The sequence below is a fragment of the Ambystoma mexicanum genome, chromosome 10 (genome assembly GCF_040938575.1).
Source record: "Ambystoma mexicanum isolate Mex_15411 chromosome 10, UKY_AmexF1_1, whole genome shotgun sequence".
Lineage (NCBI taxonomy): Eukaryota > Metazoa > Chordata > Amphibia > Caudata > Ambystomatidae > Ambystoma > Ambystoma mexicanum.
The window spans coordinates 429,931,580-429,949,789 of NC_090932.1; the positions used below are offsets into that span (position 1 = coordinate 429,931,580).

Sequence of the window (18,210 nt, forward strand, 5' to 3'; positions counted from 1 at the left end):
TATAACAGAGCCTTCTTAGCCTTGATTTCCATATCCAATATATTCGCATATGTTAAGTTAAAGTTTGATATTTCAAACGTGAATGTTTGCGAATATGCCACATTTTCGTGTTAACACTGTTAAACTGACCTGCTAAGAGTTCATCAAAGGAAACTTCAATTAAAAAACTGAGCAAAAAGTCTAGGTTTTGCGTCACTGTAGTTGACATTTGTTAAGAAGAATTTAGATACTAGATGTTTTTGTGGTTCTATTAAGTGCAATTATGTTTCAGAACAAACCTAACACTCATATACTGGACTCTAGAGCAGGGGAAACTACTACTAACTAAACTACTGTTTTCTGCTCTTTCTGGTAGTGTTCACATCATTTGTAACCAGAGACAGCCAAGTAAAGACAGCCATAAACACAGTGCAGATATTTAAATATAAAAGTGTATTTCATCATAGCATTACCACTTTGCCAGCCTTCCTGATGGTTTGATATCTGGAATTTGTAGTCTTGGGTGGCTTCTTAGTCTTCACTTTATCAACCACAGCATAAACTGCAAAGCAGAGCCTGGCCATCCGTGGCAAGTCACAGACATTAATGTCAAACTGCAAGATCTCATTCCAAACCTGGTCGCTACTCCTAAGCATTCGCTCGGGACTCTCCACAGGTTCACAAAGAGGCTCTGTGCCATGGAAGAGGCCCGCCCGCACCTGAGCCAGAGGCAAGGGGAGAGAAAAAGCTATCAACATTTTTATGAAGCCATATACAAAAGGATCAATGCTTTCAGGTAAGATTATCATGTGCATAATTCATACGCAAATTCAAAAAAGCCCAAATGCAACTTCTTATATCATGCATTGCTCTACTTTTAGGGATTGGCTTCACCAGTAGGAACATGTGTTGGTCACTAACTTTTTTTGGTACTGCACCTTATGATTGGAAAGCTTTCCTTAGAGCAAAACATTTTTGTAATGCTGTCCTTGTTAGAGTACTAAATTAAAACATGCTACTCATTGTGGTGACTGCTTACTTGAAGGCCATGGTCTCCTTTCCTCCAGACCAGAACATGATTGAAAACAAAACATGCCATGCATAGTGCAACTGTGGATTGACCCAGCACAGATCCCTTCCTTGTGCATGCTCCCGTTTCCACCCAAAAGTTATTTTATACTAGGCAAGTCTTACAGAATCAAATTATAGGGGATGGCAGTACGGGTCTATGGAGGCAGGGGGACTATGGACTACAAGTGCAGAAGTGATTACAGTGTTCTTACATCCCATCTACTTTCCTTGCTACATATCATAGATTTTGAATCACCCTCCAACATTGGGTTGAAGGCAGAAAAACGAGTACAACATGAAGATCGAAGCAACAATACGTACACAAAAATGTGCAAAGCACTACTTTTCCAAATCCAATGTGCCCTAGATCTAGCATTTGTGGAATTGTGCCTGCAAAATGGAGTTGTGTAGCACAAGTAGATAAAACCTGCAAATGTCCTAACCGGATATATTGTTGAAAAGCTGTATAGGCTACTTTTTCTCGCTGGCTTGGCATGCAGGCCCTTTGGTGGTTGAACCCCTTACTGGACAAGAGTGTGGAATACAGTTGACTATCCAGTGTCCAAAAGGGCTTAGCCATTTTAAACCTTGCTGGACCCACCTTAAGTTGCAAACAAGTGAGCAGTTCCAATATATGTTTACCCTTTCTAATTCGAATTTCAGGGATTTACATCCAAATTGTGCAGGGATTTCTCAGTGTCCATGTGATGAAATGGCTACTGCTCACCAGATGTACAGCCATGAGTATTGTCTAAACCGGCAACGCCGCCCCACATAAACAGCAGTGATCCCAATCATAAAAGTGAAAGTAAAACAAACAGCCCGAAAAGATATGTCTCCTTCACGTTATGTGGTTGTGCAGGCAGAGGAAAAGCTATATCTTCAGGAGGGGTCGGGGGTGATAACAGTTGCAACCCAAACAGAAATAGTACAAAGACTCAAAAATATATCCAATCAAGTTTCCATAAAACTATAGACCTTCAATCAAAAAATAAAAACGTAAATGCCCAAACTAAATGCACAGGCAGAAACCGGTCTTCTGGAGGGCCTGCTCTACAGTTCCGGTCCAGACATTGAGATGGGTACAATGTGAATTTAGTGTACAGTCAGACAATCACTTACACTCATGAGAGATTTAAATGACCATTGCACTTATTATTTTCCTTTGGTCAATGTCTCTGGTCATCTAATTGTTGCTCTTAATCCTTGGAGTCCCTCTCTTCCAGGTGTCTTAGCCCCATGTGCACCTGAATGTTAGGGAGGAGCACGGTGTTGACGTACTGAACAAAATCACAAAACACAGCGGCCAGTAATCTGACAAAGCCTGGAGGATTTGTTTCTATTCTTCCGTCTTGTATCAGGGTCCTGGCGCTGTCACCCAATGTCCCTTTCTAATTAATTAATTCCTTCCTTCCTTCCTTCCTCCCTCCCTCCGGCCACTTCTTTGACACTGCTACAACGTTCAGCCTCGTTTGGCTTACCCTGTTAAGACTTGTGTTGTTCTTCTCTACTTTAGAGATTTTCTCAACTTCCTCCTGATACCTCATCCCACCATTCTCCTCTCCTCTCCAATAGGTCTTCACTCTCCTCCAGATGTCTCCTTTCAAATACTTGTATTCCTAGCTCCAGTCTGCCGCCCGGCATGTCTCCCAATCCCCTCCTGTTGACTACTCATAGGCTGGCGTTGCTTTTCAACCTCCTCTTAATCGAACTTTTATTCCAACCTCCATTATTCAAGTCACCACCTCTTTCCTTCGTCCGACCTCTCCGTTCTGCTCCTCCTCCTCCTCCGGTCATCTCGCTCCAACCTCTTCCTCCTGCCTTGGTCTCATTTTGCCAGCAACAACCTCTGCTGCTCGGCTGCAGAATCCCTTCACCCTCATTACTCCTACCTCACTGTGAGGATGGTGTTATGGTCTCAGAGAAAGCGGAGGCAGAGGACAATACCCTGACTCAGTGGAGGAGGGACCCGACCAGAAGCGAACGCACAGTGCCGGCCACAGCCATACAGGACAGCTGTAAATTCAATAAAAAGAAGGAAATTAGTCACAGAACAACAGGTGACTATGAGACTAACCAAAGTCAGAGCATATTATCGGAGGGGAAGGAGAATGAGCAATTTCCCCACCGATTTTCAAGAATGGGGTCTTGGCGTAGTGCAGACTACAGATCCCAGAATGCCCTTCTGGCCCAGCCGATCGTCAAGAGCGGAAAATGAAAACATACAAAATACGAAACCATAACAAAACACTACACTTACCTTACGTACGTGAGGGATGTACATTTGGAACAAGAGGGTCACGCAGAGGGGGAGGGGGCAGAGGAACGGATGAACAGGGTGAGGAAAAGGGATCATGGAGGAAGGGGGAAAGGAGGTGGGAGGGAGCACAGTCAGAAGTAATGGAATTGGAAACTCCTGAGAAAAGGAGGGGCGGGGACGGGAAACATTCAAAACACACACTAACCTCTTCCTGGGTGTGTTCTTTTGCCTGACCGGACTGCGGACCGACGACTGGATCGAGGATGCTACGGGCTACGAGTGGGCGTATTAGTACGGCAAGCACCCGACGGCAGAGGTGCCCGTACTCGCGTCCCAAACAGCCACACGGAACATCAGGAAAAGACCGAAGAGGATTACCTGTGTTTTCCGTTTGAACTTTAAGTGTGGCATTTCAGCACAATGAGCTCCGGCCAACAGATTGGTTTGTGACAAGGTCCTCAAGGCAACGGGACATGGAATCACCTGAGGGCTGGGGAACGGCGAGCCAACTGGCCCAGAGGCCTGCTCTCACGTTCAGGAACTCCTGCGGAAGATCACACGAAAGACGTACAGAATTGTGGCTGTTGTATTGTTTTTTTTCTTTTGAACAAGATCTGGGAGAATTGTAAGTGAAATAAAGAACCTTAAGTTGCTTAACTTACCTTGTCCTGCCTGCTAACTGACAGTCACCTGTAGCTTTTAGTGGGTCATAGCCACACTCCCTGGTATAACCTCCATGGAAGAGTTTGCACTTATGTATGAAAATTAGTCCAGTACGTGGAGCGGTGATCGGTCAATCGTTACTTCTGTTTGTCATTAGGGAATTAAATCTCTGTGCAGCAACACATACAATTTCAATTGACACGTCACCATCTTGTTCTTCACTTTTTATTTTTTAAACCCTCTTTATTGGCATTTTAATATAACAATTCCCCAACTCTCCCTCCACCCTCCCCAACCTCAAAAACCATTCCCTCCCATAAATTGTCAAAACTTAACCAACAGTACTCCCCTTTCCCCCTCTAATCCTCCCTCCCCTATTTCCATATCCCGTATAAGTCCTTCTTCCATTAGGCACAGCAGTCCAGCACAAAGGTTCACATTTCAGTGAGGTTAGAGTCAATCCATCTGCTACCCCCATCTCCGAGCTCCCCCCCCCCTCGTTGTGGCCTTTTCCCAGCATACGTTACTTCACGGTGGGCGCAGGTCATTATCCTTTGGCAAGGTCATTCAACAATTGGGACCACTGAACCGTTACCTCCCCTGCATCTCCCCCCACCTCCAAGTTCTGCAGAACCGTCAACTCCGCTAAACCCCATGTCCTTCCTCCATAACTGGATTGTCGGACCCAGGAGGGACTTCCACGCAATCGCCAATCAGCGTTTTGCCAATATGAGTAGAAACCGACCCATTCTGTTCAGTAACTTGTTGCGTTTCCCCCCTGGTAGGTTCCCCCACAAACAGATCTCCGGACGCCGCTCCAAGATGGCTCCCAGTAACTCATTTATTCCCTTAAGCACCTCATCCCAGTACTCTATTATTGCCCCACACTCACATACCATATGGCGAAACCCCGCCTCCTCCGACCCACATCTAGGGCAATCACCCGGATGCTCCCCGTTCGTCGCCTTGAGTGCCAATGGGGTAATATACACCCTATGTAAAATGTTAAATTGAACCAGCTGGAAGCGGGCGTTCCTCGAGGATTTCCGGACCAAGTCCCAAACCCTCTCCCATTCCTCACTCGAAATTGAACGCCCCATATCCGCTTCCCATTTCTCCTTCACTTTCAGCTGCCTCTCCGCCGCTCTCTCTCCAAGAGCCTTATATATCCGCAAGATGCGTCCCCTCCCCCCTGCCTGATCAAGTACTACTCGGAGCACCGGGCCTGACTCCGGCTCCTCAGGGATCCCCTCCCATAGCTCCGCCATCCACCGAACCACCCCCCCATATGCCAGAAAAACTCCCTGTGGTAAGTCAAACTTATCACACCACTCCCTGCAGGTAAGGAGCTGTCCTCCCTCAAAAAGGTCCCCCACCTTTTCGCATCCTTTCTCCTGTAACCTTCGTATCCCTACCCTCCCAATTGCCTGACAGATTTTCTGGCTGGCCCCCCATGGGAGATTAGTTTCATAGCGGCCCTTAACCCTCTTACCGCCCACGTATTGCCTCCATGTCTCCCTTACCGCTTCAAAGACCGTTGATGTCCCCACATTGCCCAATGGTACCACAAGAGCTCTGCCGGCCGGCATCCCTGCTGCACAGACCCCACTAGTGTACCCAGGAGCTCTGCATCCGGATGATCCCACACCAACACCGATTGTAATTGCGCCGCCACAAAGTATTTTTCGTAGTCCGGAAGGCCCAATCCCCCACCCTCCCTCGGTCTCTGCAGAGTTTGCAGGAACATCCGTCTCCTCCCCGAGTCCCACAGCAATTCCCTGATCTTAACATCCAGCATTTTAAAAAACACCTTATTTGCCACGTACGGTATATTCGTGAAGAAATAAATCAACCGCGGGAGGATTACCATTTTACATAATGCCACCCTACCCATCAATGAGAGTGGTAAAACCTTCCTGAACTGGATGGAGTCCCCTATTTGGAAAGTGCCCCCCCCCCCCCCAGTATTGTGTACAAAGGTGTCCACTACTTCATGGAACACCCGGACCCCCAGATACCGAAAGGATTCCGTCTCCCATCGTATCCCCAACTCTGGCAGTTCCTCCACTGGACAGTCCCATAGCCCTCCCAGCGGGAATAGAACCGATTTCTCCAGATTCATACAGAACCCAGACATAGCTCTAAAATTACACAGGATTTCTAAGAGGTCCGAGAGGAATAACCTGGGGTCCCCTACGTAAACAGCAAGTCATCCGCGTATAGGGATACAATATGCCTCTGCCCATCCACCTCGATTCCAGCCTCACCCATCTCTTGCCATAGATACGCCGCCAGTGGTTCTAGAGCCAGAGCAAACAAAATTGGGGAAGCCGCGCACCCCTGCCTAGTCCCCCTCTCCATCTTCCATGTCTCCGAAACCCAGTTATTAGTTTTCACCATCACCAGCGGTTTAGTATACAGCAAGGACAGCCATCTACAAATGTTCTCCCCAAACCCAAACTCCCGTAACACCCGAAATAGCCACTTCCACTCCAGAGAATCAAACTCCTTCATGGCATTAAACGACGCTACAGCCATGTCCCGCTTTTGTGATTTCACTAGATCCATCACATGATGCAGCCGGGAAATATTACCTGACGTAAATCCACATTGATCAGGATGTACCAGATTCGGTGCAACCGCCGCCAGCCTGGCCGCCACAATCTTGCCCAGGATTTTCCTATCTACATTTAAAAGCGAGATGGGCCGATATGCTGTGCAATCCCTCGGATCCTTCCCCTCCTTTAGGATCACCATGATCACTGCTTCCCTCATCGATTCCTGGAGGCATCCCCCCTGGAACACCTCCTCATATACCCTCTGAAGCTACGGGACAAGTAAATCAGAGAACTCCGCATATAACTCCACCGGGAGCCCGGCGCTGTGCCCCTCCTCATAGCGCGTATCGCCCAACATATATCCTCCTCCCCTATGGGGGCCTCCAGCTCCTCCCAACTAATCTCACCCAACTTCGGCAGCTGGAGCATCTCCATGATGTCTTCCCCCTCCACCTCCACCTCTACGTATCCCCTCTCCCTCGTATAGAGCCCCTTATAGTATGCCACAAAGGCCACATTAATCTCCCTTTGCGTCCCAACAATCCCTCCATCATTAGATCGGACCCGAGTTATGACACGGCTCGGGGTCTCCCTACTAATGAGCCATGCTAAAAGCTTGCCCGCCTTATCTCCCTCCCGTGGAGTCTCACATCCCGTCTGTTATCATCAAAATGTGACAGCTCCACCAAGGTCTTCTGGTGGAGCTCCAATGCTCATGCCAGGGTTTCCCCCACCTCTGCCCCGCCCGCTGCCTCCCTATCCAGTCTCGTTATCTGGGCCTCTGTCCGCTGTAGTGTCTCTGAGAGGCGTTTCCTCATCCCGACTATCATGGCTAAGCATTTCTCCCTAATGGTCACCTTAAAGGCGTTCCATAACATCCACTTAGTGCCCACGTTTAGTTCAAAATACCGCCCGATCTCCTCTCTAAGCTCAGTCACAAACGCCCATCTCGTAGCGCCTCCATCCGCAACCGCCACAGCCGCCTCGGTGGGGTCTCACTGGGCTCGCACAACGTTGTCACCAGAGGGGAATGATCCGATAGAATGCGCCCCAAATAGGTAGTGCCCCAAAATAATGACAATATTCCCTTCCAACTACCATATAATCTAGGCGCGAGTAGGAACCATGTACACTCGAGTAATAAGAGAAACCCCTTTCCTCCCCATGTTTCTCCCTCCAGAGCTCCACCAGATCCATTTCCCGCATTACCTCCCGTAATGACCCCGCCATACACTTCTTTGCCCCCCCAGTACCTTGCCCGTCCAGCCGCTCATCTAAATGACAGTTTAACCCCCCCCCCCCATATTATCATTTCCCCCCTATAGGCTCCCATCATGCGTAGCACCGAGGGGAAATACTCTGTCATCCACATTGGGCGCATATGAGTTAACCAAACATAGTGACCTATTTTCCCATGTACCACGTGCCAAGATCGTCCTACCTCCCCCATCCGCCATCCCCTGCTCCAATTTCAACGGTACCCCCGTGCCACCCAGACAAGAACCCCCCTCACCTGAGTGGAGTACGTTGTGCCCCGTATCTGACCCCCCCACTGTTTCTCTAGCTTCCCCAACACCTCCACATTCGCGCGTGCCTCCTGCCACAGGGCCACCTGTATCCCCTGCCTCTTCAAATATTCCCCACCCTCCTTTTCTGATAGCTCCCCAGCCCTCGGACATTCCATGTTCCAATCTTCAAACTTCCCATCTTACTCTTTCAGCGTGTCAGAATTTTGCCCCCAAGTCAGCCCCTCTACCATACATATGACTCAACCTCCTGTACCCTCCTCCGCTCCTAACTGCTGTGCCAAGATTCCCCTCCAATATTCTTGTAGCCCTACCACACCAAAGTCCAACTTGGTGCCTGCCCCCCAAACTCTCCCTCCCTCCCCTGACCATCCCCCTCTTCCCCCACTCCCACATCCCTTTTCTCCGCTCCCCTCCCTCTCCCCCTACCATAACAGTAGACCCACTACACTATTCCACCCTTCTTCCTCCCCTCCCTCAGGGCTGGTAGTTAGTGGTGTCGGGTAAACTAGGGGTCCCACCACCTGCCCCATGCAGCCCCGCCTACATCTTCCCCTCCTTCCCCCATGCCACCCCACTGCCAGGAGTTGCGTCTGCCGGGGGTCTCCCTCAGCGGCCCCATATCAAATTTGGTCCACACCTTCCCCATCTCAAACAGACCCACCCCCCCGGACCATCCGGAGAAGGATCCGCTTTATAATGCCCCATGTCCAACCAGTCCCATATCTCTTTCGGGCCAGTGAAAAACCAGGACCTCCCTTCCGACAAGACCTTCAACTTTGCCGGATAAAACATCATATATTTTAAGTTGAGCTCTCGCAGACGGCTCCTCAACCCATCGTAGGATCTCCTCTGACGTTGCACCTCGAGCGTAAAGTCCGGAAAAATCCTCATCTTTGCATTTCCGATCGAATATTGACCCATCCAGCGCGCATCCTGCAGAATGGCGTCACGGTCCCGGAAGTTCATGATCCTGGCCACCAGCACTCTCGGTGGGGCACCCGGCGGCGGGGATCTTCCTGGAACCCTGTGTGCCCTTTCCACTGTAAAGAGATTCTACAAGCCCTTAATCCCCAAGACTTTTAGGATCAGGTTTTCCACAAAAATCTCCGCACTAGGGCCCTCTTCCCCTCCGGGTCCTCGATCAGATGGATGTTGCAGCGCCTGGAGCGACCCTCCGCATCCTCAGCTCGAGTTGCGCCTACTAGGCCTGCCACCTGGTTCTTCAGTTTTTGGACATCATCCTCCACCGTACTGACCCTCTGTTCCACCTCCGTAACTCTCTCACATACTTTGCGGAGGTCCGCCCTCACCAACAAGACATCCACTCGAACCTCCTTAATGCTTTCCTGAAGAGTGTCCCTGGAGACATGTATTGCCTCCATTAGTGAGTCTAAAGTCACAGGGCTTTTTTCCTCCCCTGCGGGTATCCCCTGCCGATCTGGGCCCTCTTGTCTCTGGGGTCGGTCTTTCATCTCTGTGTATTTCTCCATCCATTGCTGGCTTTACCCATGGTGCCCGGTTTCTAATAGGGGCTCCTCCTCAGGCGCAGATCTCAAGGTTAGTCCTCAACTGGCGGCCTCGAGTCTATATCCACTTACTTCGCCTGAACCTCCCTACAGGATCCCACCTCCCTCTCAGCTGTCTCAAGCCTTCACTGATTCCACACTGGCACTGTAGCTTCAACAAATCCCTCCAACATGTGCCTACTGTACTGTTCAATCAGGGCCAGTCTCCAAGGGCCTCTCCACACTCCCCACTCAGCCAGTCCAGGGGGGGGCTCACTCCCAGGAGCCCTCCTACCCCCAGTCCACTTAATATATTCCCACTGGGGCGGGACGTAATGGCAATCCAGAGTCAGCCAGGGAGACCCCCAGAACCTCCCATCAAGAGAGGAACCAGGGATTCTTCCCCTGCCCCCCACCTACTCCTCTGCCGCCTCCAGGGTCAGTTCCAAGCCCGCAGCCAGAGAGATTCACCGTTTTATCCTGCTTACTCTCACCGTCGGGAGCTGATGACTCTTCCAGCCCCTGTGCCCTACTCTCAGGGCCGGCATCTGGTCCCCCTTTTCTCCAGGGGCCTGCAGTCCGCATTGTGAGCAAACCCTCCCACACAGAACCCGTCCGCGCAGGTCCCCGCTCACCTCCTCCCGGGGTCCCGTCGCTCCTCCTGCACCGCGGCAGCCCGTCCCGCAGTGCAGCAGCCCGGTTTTTCCATTCCGCTGAGAGGCCTCTCCTCGCGGCGGTCCTCGGTCCTGCAATACCAGCCGCTGTATTGGCCGGCAGCTCCTCTCCACGTCCTCCGGGCCAGTGCTCCTCAGGTGTAAACCTCCAGCTCCCAGCCGGAACTCAGCGACCTCCCCAGCGGCGACACGCTCCACCGCCTGCCGCCAGAGCCACGTCTCCTCACACCTTGCCAGCAAGGTCCGGTCCCCCACCTCCGCCAGGGACACCACAGCGCTCACCTGGATCCTCGCCGCTAACGGAGAGCACTGCTTCTCGGCAGCCCCCGCGGGTCCCACACGACTCGTCCTCTTCACTGCTGCAGCTCCACAGGGGCCATTTTAAGTACCTTTTCCCGCCGAAGCGCCAGACTTTTCGGCATTGCAAACAAGCCTCACACAGCTCTACAACTCTTCACAGGCTGGTTATCCTTCGCCCCAGCAATTCAACTCCGTCTCCCAGCGTTTCCTACAGCATCCATGAGGAATATATACAGGATTTCACGCAAATTTCGGCGGCCGCACAGGAGCTCCTAAGAATCACCTGCACATGGATCGGCAGATGGCCACGCCCCCTTGTTTTTCACATCGTTGAACATGCCACTGCAGTGTAAACCTCGTTCTGAGAGGAGTTTCCAGTAGGTCTTGTAGCAACCACGCTATGTGCAACACTGCCAGTTTGCTCCCGGTTGCAACTTTAGGCAGAGGCAGATTGGTACACTCTCCCCAGCCTGTGCAGTCCCATTTAACAGGCACAGTGGTAAATGGGCTGAAGATGTTAGCGACCCACCATGAAGGAAGTAACTTTCCTAAATGTGGAGAAAACAGACGTACAGATCATGGAGAAAGTCCCCTACTGTAGGGAAAGGTTTTGTGATCCATTAGTTGCCCAATGTTAAAGCCCCATTCCCAGTATCAAGAGTGTGGGTGGTGGCATCCAGCCCCCCTGACCATCCGCCACCCCTGTGCACAGGCAGGCGGTCTTTGTCACAATGGGTTTGGGGAGGTAAGGGAAGACACGCTCTTGAAAACTACAGATGATTCAAGGGTTCACCTTCAAAACACCATCCTGCAGGGCTATGTCAGTCTTGCCCGCCTCAAATGTGCTTCCCTTCCTGATGAATGGGAGGAACTCTTAGAGGCTAGCACTGGAAGAGGGCTTTACACAGTTTAAGCCGTAAAAGTAATGGACAGTGAATGAAAGCAGTGCAAAGTACATCATTTTCTGAGAAACTTTCCGGTCCTTAACTGTGTTGGCAAATGACATGCGGACCAGACTCTGCAGATGTCTGCTTACAGCTGAAGCAGCCTCTACATATGTGCCCCATAGGTAATAAACGTGATGGAGGATCAAAAAAAGAATAATAATTTGAGTCGCCTACTCAGTCCATGCTGAGAAAAGGACTGACTGATGGGGAAAGAACATGCACAAGGAGCAATCTGTGGCGAAGGTCCCTGTGGCCACACATTCAACCACTGTGATGTTTCGTTTTCAATGTAATGTCCCTCCAAGTCATACACCAGTCCCGTACCCATATTGTACCATTTCTCTTAAGTATGCAGGAAAGGGATGAATGTAGGAATAAACAAGTGCAGAAATGACCACACTCCAAATAATGTATTCCTTCTTTGAGAAATCAGGGAGGTCCATCAGATTGTGAAGTGTCATCAGTTCAACCAAGGTAAGCGTGCACAGACCAGCAAAGTGAAAAGGTTATTTTGAACATTATCTAAGTGATACAAAGGTATTTACTAAATGTGTGTGGCATACAATATCTGACACAGAGAAACCAATTCACTTCTCCATTTCACTAAGAGCATTCTACTAGCAAGATTAACTACTTCAAGCAACTGACGCCTACATCACCATTTTGCTACTTGTAGTAACAAATAAGTCACTTGAATTTGCCCCTCCATCTTAAGCACTAAAAGAGGATACAATGTCACTGGCTCAACTGTTTATTCTATTTCATGCAAGGCAGGACATTATTTTTGCAGTAAAATAATTCTCAGAAAGCTGAGGGGCATTGTCAATAAACTATGCTACCATCTTCACCAAATCATCCTGTGGTGTGTACCATTCACTAAGCAACTTAATAGAGCATAAAAAAGCGATCCATGTCAAGGAGAAATATTGACAAAAAGGGGCATCAAACTATTTTCAGAGAACCTCTCAGAAACAAGGACCCATGCTCTTATGGAAATCTGCCCTAAAACATGTTAATGTCATTAAAATAGTTGTGAGCAAGATATGGAACTTTCACAACTGCTCTTATTTATAATAATAATAAATTCGCATTCATTTAGCCCTACGAACCCTCAGGTATCTGAGCGCTGCTTATTATTACCCACGTTGTGTGGTGCTCATTTATCGACCTCGGAAGGATGAAAGGCTGAGTTTGGCCCCGCCGGGATTCGAACCTCAGTCAGCAGGCTCTGCACGGATGTCAAAGGGAGCGCTCTACTCGCTGTGCCACTTGACCAGCTATTTACTGTAGGAAGAGGGCCATTACCGAGTTTCAAACAATTCTACAGCTGTAGTCAGGAACCAAGTACATAAACTGCTACTGGATTCTGAATAATACCATACTCGCTAATCTGTGAACTACACAATGTTAAGCAACGTTCATTAAATGAAGGTGGATAAATTTGTAATCCACAGTGATGAGACTCATGACAAAATCCACATTTAGTCTGTGCAATGGGTCAAAAAGGGTAGAGTAATGCATGTCATGCCCCAGACCGTTTACTAGGGGCCAACCGAGTTCATGAATAATGCAAACCAAGTTGAACCGAGAAGATTTGAAAATATAACTGTTATTCATTCTCATACCGACATAGAAAAAACAACTCTAAACTAATATCCCTACTCGTTCTGGGCATGCGCACAGACATCACTGCTATACATAGATATATTAAATACAAGGCATCAAATAAGCAGTGTTGCATAGCAATTAACTATCAAATTCTGTAAGTGTGCTCATTAAATTGACACTAGTGTGGCACAGCTAGCTATTTATATGATCTTGTTCAATAAATGCACAGTTCACCCAGCATTCCCCTCTCTACCTCAGGGCTCCATCTAAAATTTTGTCTCCGTTCACTGGAAGTTCAAATGGGCTAATAGACAGATTGCAGAAGTAATAATCTCGTCCACTATTAAAAGTGCGAACTGCCTGTGTGAGATTGCTCAAGACAGGGTTTCTTTTTCAAATAATAAACAGGGTGATACGTTTATGACAGTAACTATATCCTGGCTGGCAAAGACCAGTATGTGTTACTTTTTTTTATTTTTAAAACAGTCCTGCAATTCCATTCCAGACATTTAAATTGTTACATAATGCATAATTATAGTGTTACTACTGTACAGGACTGTGTCATTGTCTTCATATTGCTCAGTAACATTTAGGTTGGTATATCTAAATCTCAGATTAAACTATATTTCATTTTTTTGAAGGTGCATCATATTGACAAATGAACACTTTTGAAAATGTACATGATCACAAGGCCAAATGCTTTTCATGGTAAACCTAGTTCTGTGACCTGCGGGTAGCATTCCTCTGTGCAACTAGTGCTCAACCCATGAGCTGATCCCATACTCCTTGACATTCTATTTCATCACCCTATTTCTTTATGCCAGCTACCCTGATGGCCGCAAACTACAATATTCCAACTCATTTGCCAGGTTCTCTGCCTGCTATGCAATACACTATGCTTAGTCTCTCACTTTCTTTACTCTTACAAAATGAATACACAAAGCTAAACTAGAATTTTACGCAAAGTAGTAATGAATATTTCCATCCAGTCTGTAGATCTACGGATCTACTGTAATACCTTCACTATAGTTAGACTACAGAGCACGCTTTGCTCTACGATTAGGATTACATGCGGGCGAGAGCTGGTCCATCCAGAGGCCGAGAACGCTAGCAGAATCTGCAAATGGACACCCATATTTCATGCCCGGCAGCTGCACCTCTGCCCAGCCTTCACCTTGTCATTGGAGGTGGTGCCACAGGCCAATTCTCCACTGGTGTGCCACACCCAGACTCCTTGCTCACCTGCAGGTCCTGGAAATAGTTATTTTCAATCTCTGACATATGGGCAATTTCTTTTTCAGGGAAGAATTAATTGTGCAAAGCCTGGTTCGCTTCACAACAAACAAAAAAAAGGATCAGCACCCAAAATGGTGGCTTAGAGTGCTAGTAACAATAAATACCGCTTTCATAGCTGCCTAGGCCAAGAATGCTGTGCTTGTGCCTACCTGACCCGAGCTTGAGGACCGTTAGCGGCCCTGCCCTCTCCTCGAAAGTGGTATTAAAAACTATACTGGAAACGGTTGATATCAATTACAGGCAAGGGCCATCTTGTGCACCTGAAGTTGGCAATTACCCTGCTGTCATACAATGTACTTAGTCTCAAGATAAAAACGTTTTTCTTAGCCTTCTTATCCTGTTTATTTGTGTCAATTCATGCAGCTAACCTTTTACTTTTTACAGACACTGCCCTCACAAATGCCTTACTTCAGTGGTAAACAAAAAATGCTGTATTATTGCTCATTTTATTCCCTGGGTAAATATAACTTCTGGCGACATTTAACATTTTAGTACAAAATTGATAATCAAATAAATCTGTTTCCGAATGAAATTATTTTTTAATCAGCAAACTCTGCTAATCAATTTTTGTAAACGAACGTATGCCTTGTATTAAAACAAAAGCCAGGAAACAGTGGGGTTAATGGCAATGCAGCTGCTTATCCAGGTTTTAAGAAGGCTTCAGTTGCATAGCCAGTTAAAACACATAAAAAAAATAAAATAATGAGAGCACTACTGCTTTAAAAATGTCTAAAACATACACGTTTATCGTAGCATGTTATCAATCCTGCAATCTAAAACTAAACCAAACCCGAGTGTTAAGAAATCCAGACGTAGTAAAATGTTCAAAGTGCATGCATTAAACTAAAACATCAAACATCCAAACTAGTCCTAGTAAAATCTATAAAACGCCTGTGTATATGCAATACATGTCATCCCTTTCTCTAATTTTGAGAGCTACCACCAAATATGTTCCCAGCACATGCACACAACTGGCTCTTGTGCTTGCTTAGTATAAAAGTAGGACACCTGGCCTTGCCGGAAATGTAAAAAACCTCACTAAAGGTATGTCATATATGCCTTTTGTGGTTTCAAATATCAGCTACAAAAGAAACATGAACAATACCACGAAAATGTCACTTTTCAGTTATCGTTGCATATTTTAGACTAAAATACATACATTTAAGACTTACTTTGACAGACTCTTCTGTGTTCACCTTCATAAGCACAATTTTAAAAGGACTAGAAATATCCCATACACTCCTTGTCTGCAAAAGGAAACACATTTAAGTCACAAAAACATATTTTACTTCAACTCGGATTATTATAAAAATATTCTGGCAAAACAGATTGAGGAGACAAAACACATGAAGTAATACAATTGAAAAACCTATTAACTGCTTGCCGGAAACAAAATATGAATTAATTCTGCTCTTCGAGGCTTACTTTCTACGCTGTGGACTGCCAAAAGAATACAAATCAGTGAAAATGTAACAGCTTTAAACAGGGATACATGAATAAGTGAGCCAATGGCTCACAAAGCCGTCTGGTTGGTGGTGGCCACAGCATGCTGATATTGGCACCAGTCAAGTGACAGTCATAAATGTAAACTCAAGTCACAGGTGTGGCCTATTTATTCCTATTTTCTACCATTCAATCTTCAAAGTCTCATCCTTACCCAGAGGATCTGTCTAGACTAGGTCAGACTGCTAACAGACTTTCTCCCAAAGCTGGATTTGTTATGCTAAAAATACTATGTATTACTGCGAACCCCAAGGCATTAAAGCATTTTCCATGATCTGAGAACACAAGGAGGTCTAAGTATTGGTTAAAGAACGTTTTCAATGTGATATCTGCTTTCTTGAATTGGAAATTAAGTGTATTCCATATCTGTAGTCCTTGCATCTCAAAGTGTTCGCCTTAGGACGATTTAAGGTTACATTTGGGGGGAAAACAGGCTTGAAAGAGCAGCTTATTGTCCTAGTAGGGCGTTTGGGGGAAAATATTTGATTCAAGGATTTTTGTTAAGTTGGCATGTATGCTTTTATGGGTTAGTGCATACACAATTTTTTGCCAAATTGCATAGGGAATTTAATGATATTGAGAGTGAAAACTTTTGGTTGCGCTGTCTCTCTGGCAGGAGTAATTATCTGACTATTGCCATCACTCAGATATGGAAAGTGGTCAAAGAACGCCTAGGTAAATTTGATGATGATGTCAAACTGCTTATGAGTTTAGAAAATATTGACGGCTAGTCTTTTGCATCTGAATCTGCTGTGCAATATGTCTAACTTTTTAGTGTATATAGTATTTTATGGTTGTATTTTCTTTTTCTATGTATCTAACAATCAAGTGTTGCTAAAATTAATATGTTTATATGCTTTATATTTTCGAAACGTTCTTTTGGAACTGTAACACAATAAAAACATTTAAAAAACATAGTATTCAGGCATGCACAAGTACCCAATGGAGTTTAGTGAAAATCGGTGCACGCCATATTGTTTGTAAGAGCCTAAGCAAGTTAAACGGGTTTGTGTGTTATGGCTATTTACAATGAGCTACAATAGTTTATATTGGCACCTGTATTTACTCTAGCAAAAGTGCTGAGATCATTATCACAGAGAAGGAAGCATGAGTTAAACAAGCTTAAAATAAAAGCTTGTTGAGCTTTTAACGTATTGGACATGAGACACCATATCCACACAGGAATCAAAATAAGAGGTATTTTTCCCTTTGGAAAAACAGTGAGCCAAGTTAATGGAGAAGGAATGCGGATTGAGAGAATCTTTTTATTGTTCCTATTATCTGCTGTATTCACGACAGACATTTCAGTTTTCGAACTGAAAATGTTAAGCCAGTTCAAATAGATAGTTTCTAGTTTTCGGGAGGTGCCTGGTAGCCACTGTTGAGTAGTTTTAAAAATAGTTGTGAATCATCAGCATAGCAGTGAAATCCTATGTCTATGTTCTGTAACGACTCACAAAGGTTTTGAAAGAATGTTGAATAATAATGGAGATGGTAGGAAGCTGTGTCGAACTTCCTAATCCACTTATGATGGAAGTTGAATACATTCAGGCCGATACATGAATATTGGTTGGGCAGGAAATAAGAAAACATTGCAATAACCCAAATAACAGTCAACACCTGGGCCACAGAGCAAAGTCGTTTAAGGATTATTTGGTGGTTCAGGGTCTTGAAAGTAGCCAGGAAATCTAGCATGATCAAATGTGGATCTTGTGGGTTCATATATTAACCAGAGCAGTTCTTCTGCAAAGGCGATTAGTGCCTTCTCAGTTCCACAAAAAGGCATGGAAACAGATAGTCCAAGAAGTGGTGCTTTGGAAATACTCCAATTTCTTGGCCAGTAAAGGGCTACTATAATTGGTTAACCATTTGTGGGTGTCTCTTGGTATACAGAAGGCCTTTTCAAGAGGTTGTAAAGCAGGAACATTTAAGATACAGATTACTTCTATACAAACCTTTATGTTATGATATCTTATTTATAACGCGCTTAATACCCAGAGGTTTCCAAGCGCAGACCTGGGGATCGAACCTGTGGTGTTCCGTGACGTCTTGCTTCCAAGGCAAGCACATTGCCCCTGAGCTATCCTCCCGAGTTTATAATAAACAATGTTCACATATTGGCCAGGCAAGATGTATTAATTAGTTTTCAGATTACGAGTCATAGGTAATTCAGCATAGTCTATTGAATTTATATAGCAATTTCAGCAAAGTGCTGGTACATATAAAAGTGGTACAAATCATAAGCTTTGTTGTGAAGAAAAATTACAATTTCAATAACAATGCTCAAGTGGAAGAAGCAGAGGTTAGACATTGCTCT

General features: G+C 46.2%; 1 protein-coding gene across 7 annotated transcripts in view; it reads right to left on the reverse strand.

Moving 5' to 3' along the window:
• PIK3CB (phosphatidylinositol-4,5-bisphosphate 3-kinase catalytic subunit beta) overlaps window positions 1-18,210 on the reverse strand; it is a 2,502,085-nt gene that overhangs the window by 1,396,783 nt on the left and 1,087,092 nt on the right. For 6 of the 7 annotated variants that reach the window (XM_069617988.1, XM_069617990.1, XM_069617991.1 and 3 more), the window contains 2 exons: window positions 15,563-15,637; window positions 453-698 (listed from right to left, as the gene is read on the reverse strand). In XM_069617988.1, the coding sequence (XP_069474089.1) occupies window positions 453-698; window positions 15,563-15,637 (321 nt within the window). Of the gene's footprint in view, window positions 1-452; window positions 699-10,200; window positions 10,318-15,562; window positions 15,638-18,210 lie in introns of those variants that run through there. The other variant, XM_069617993.1, reaches the window with a different exon arrangement.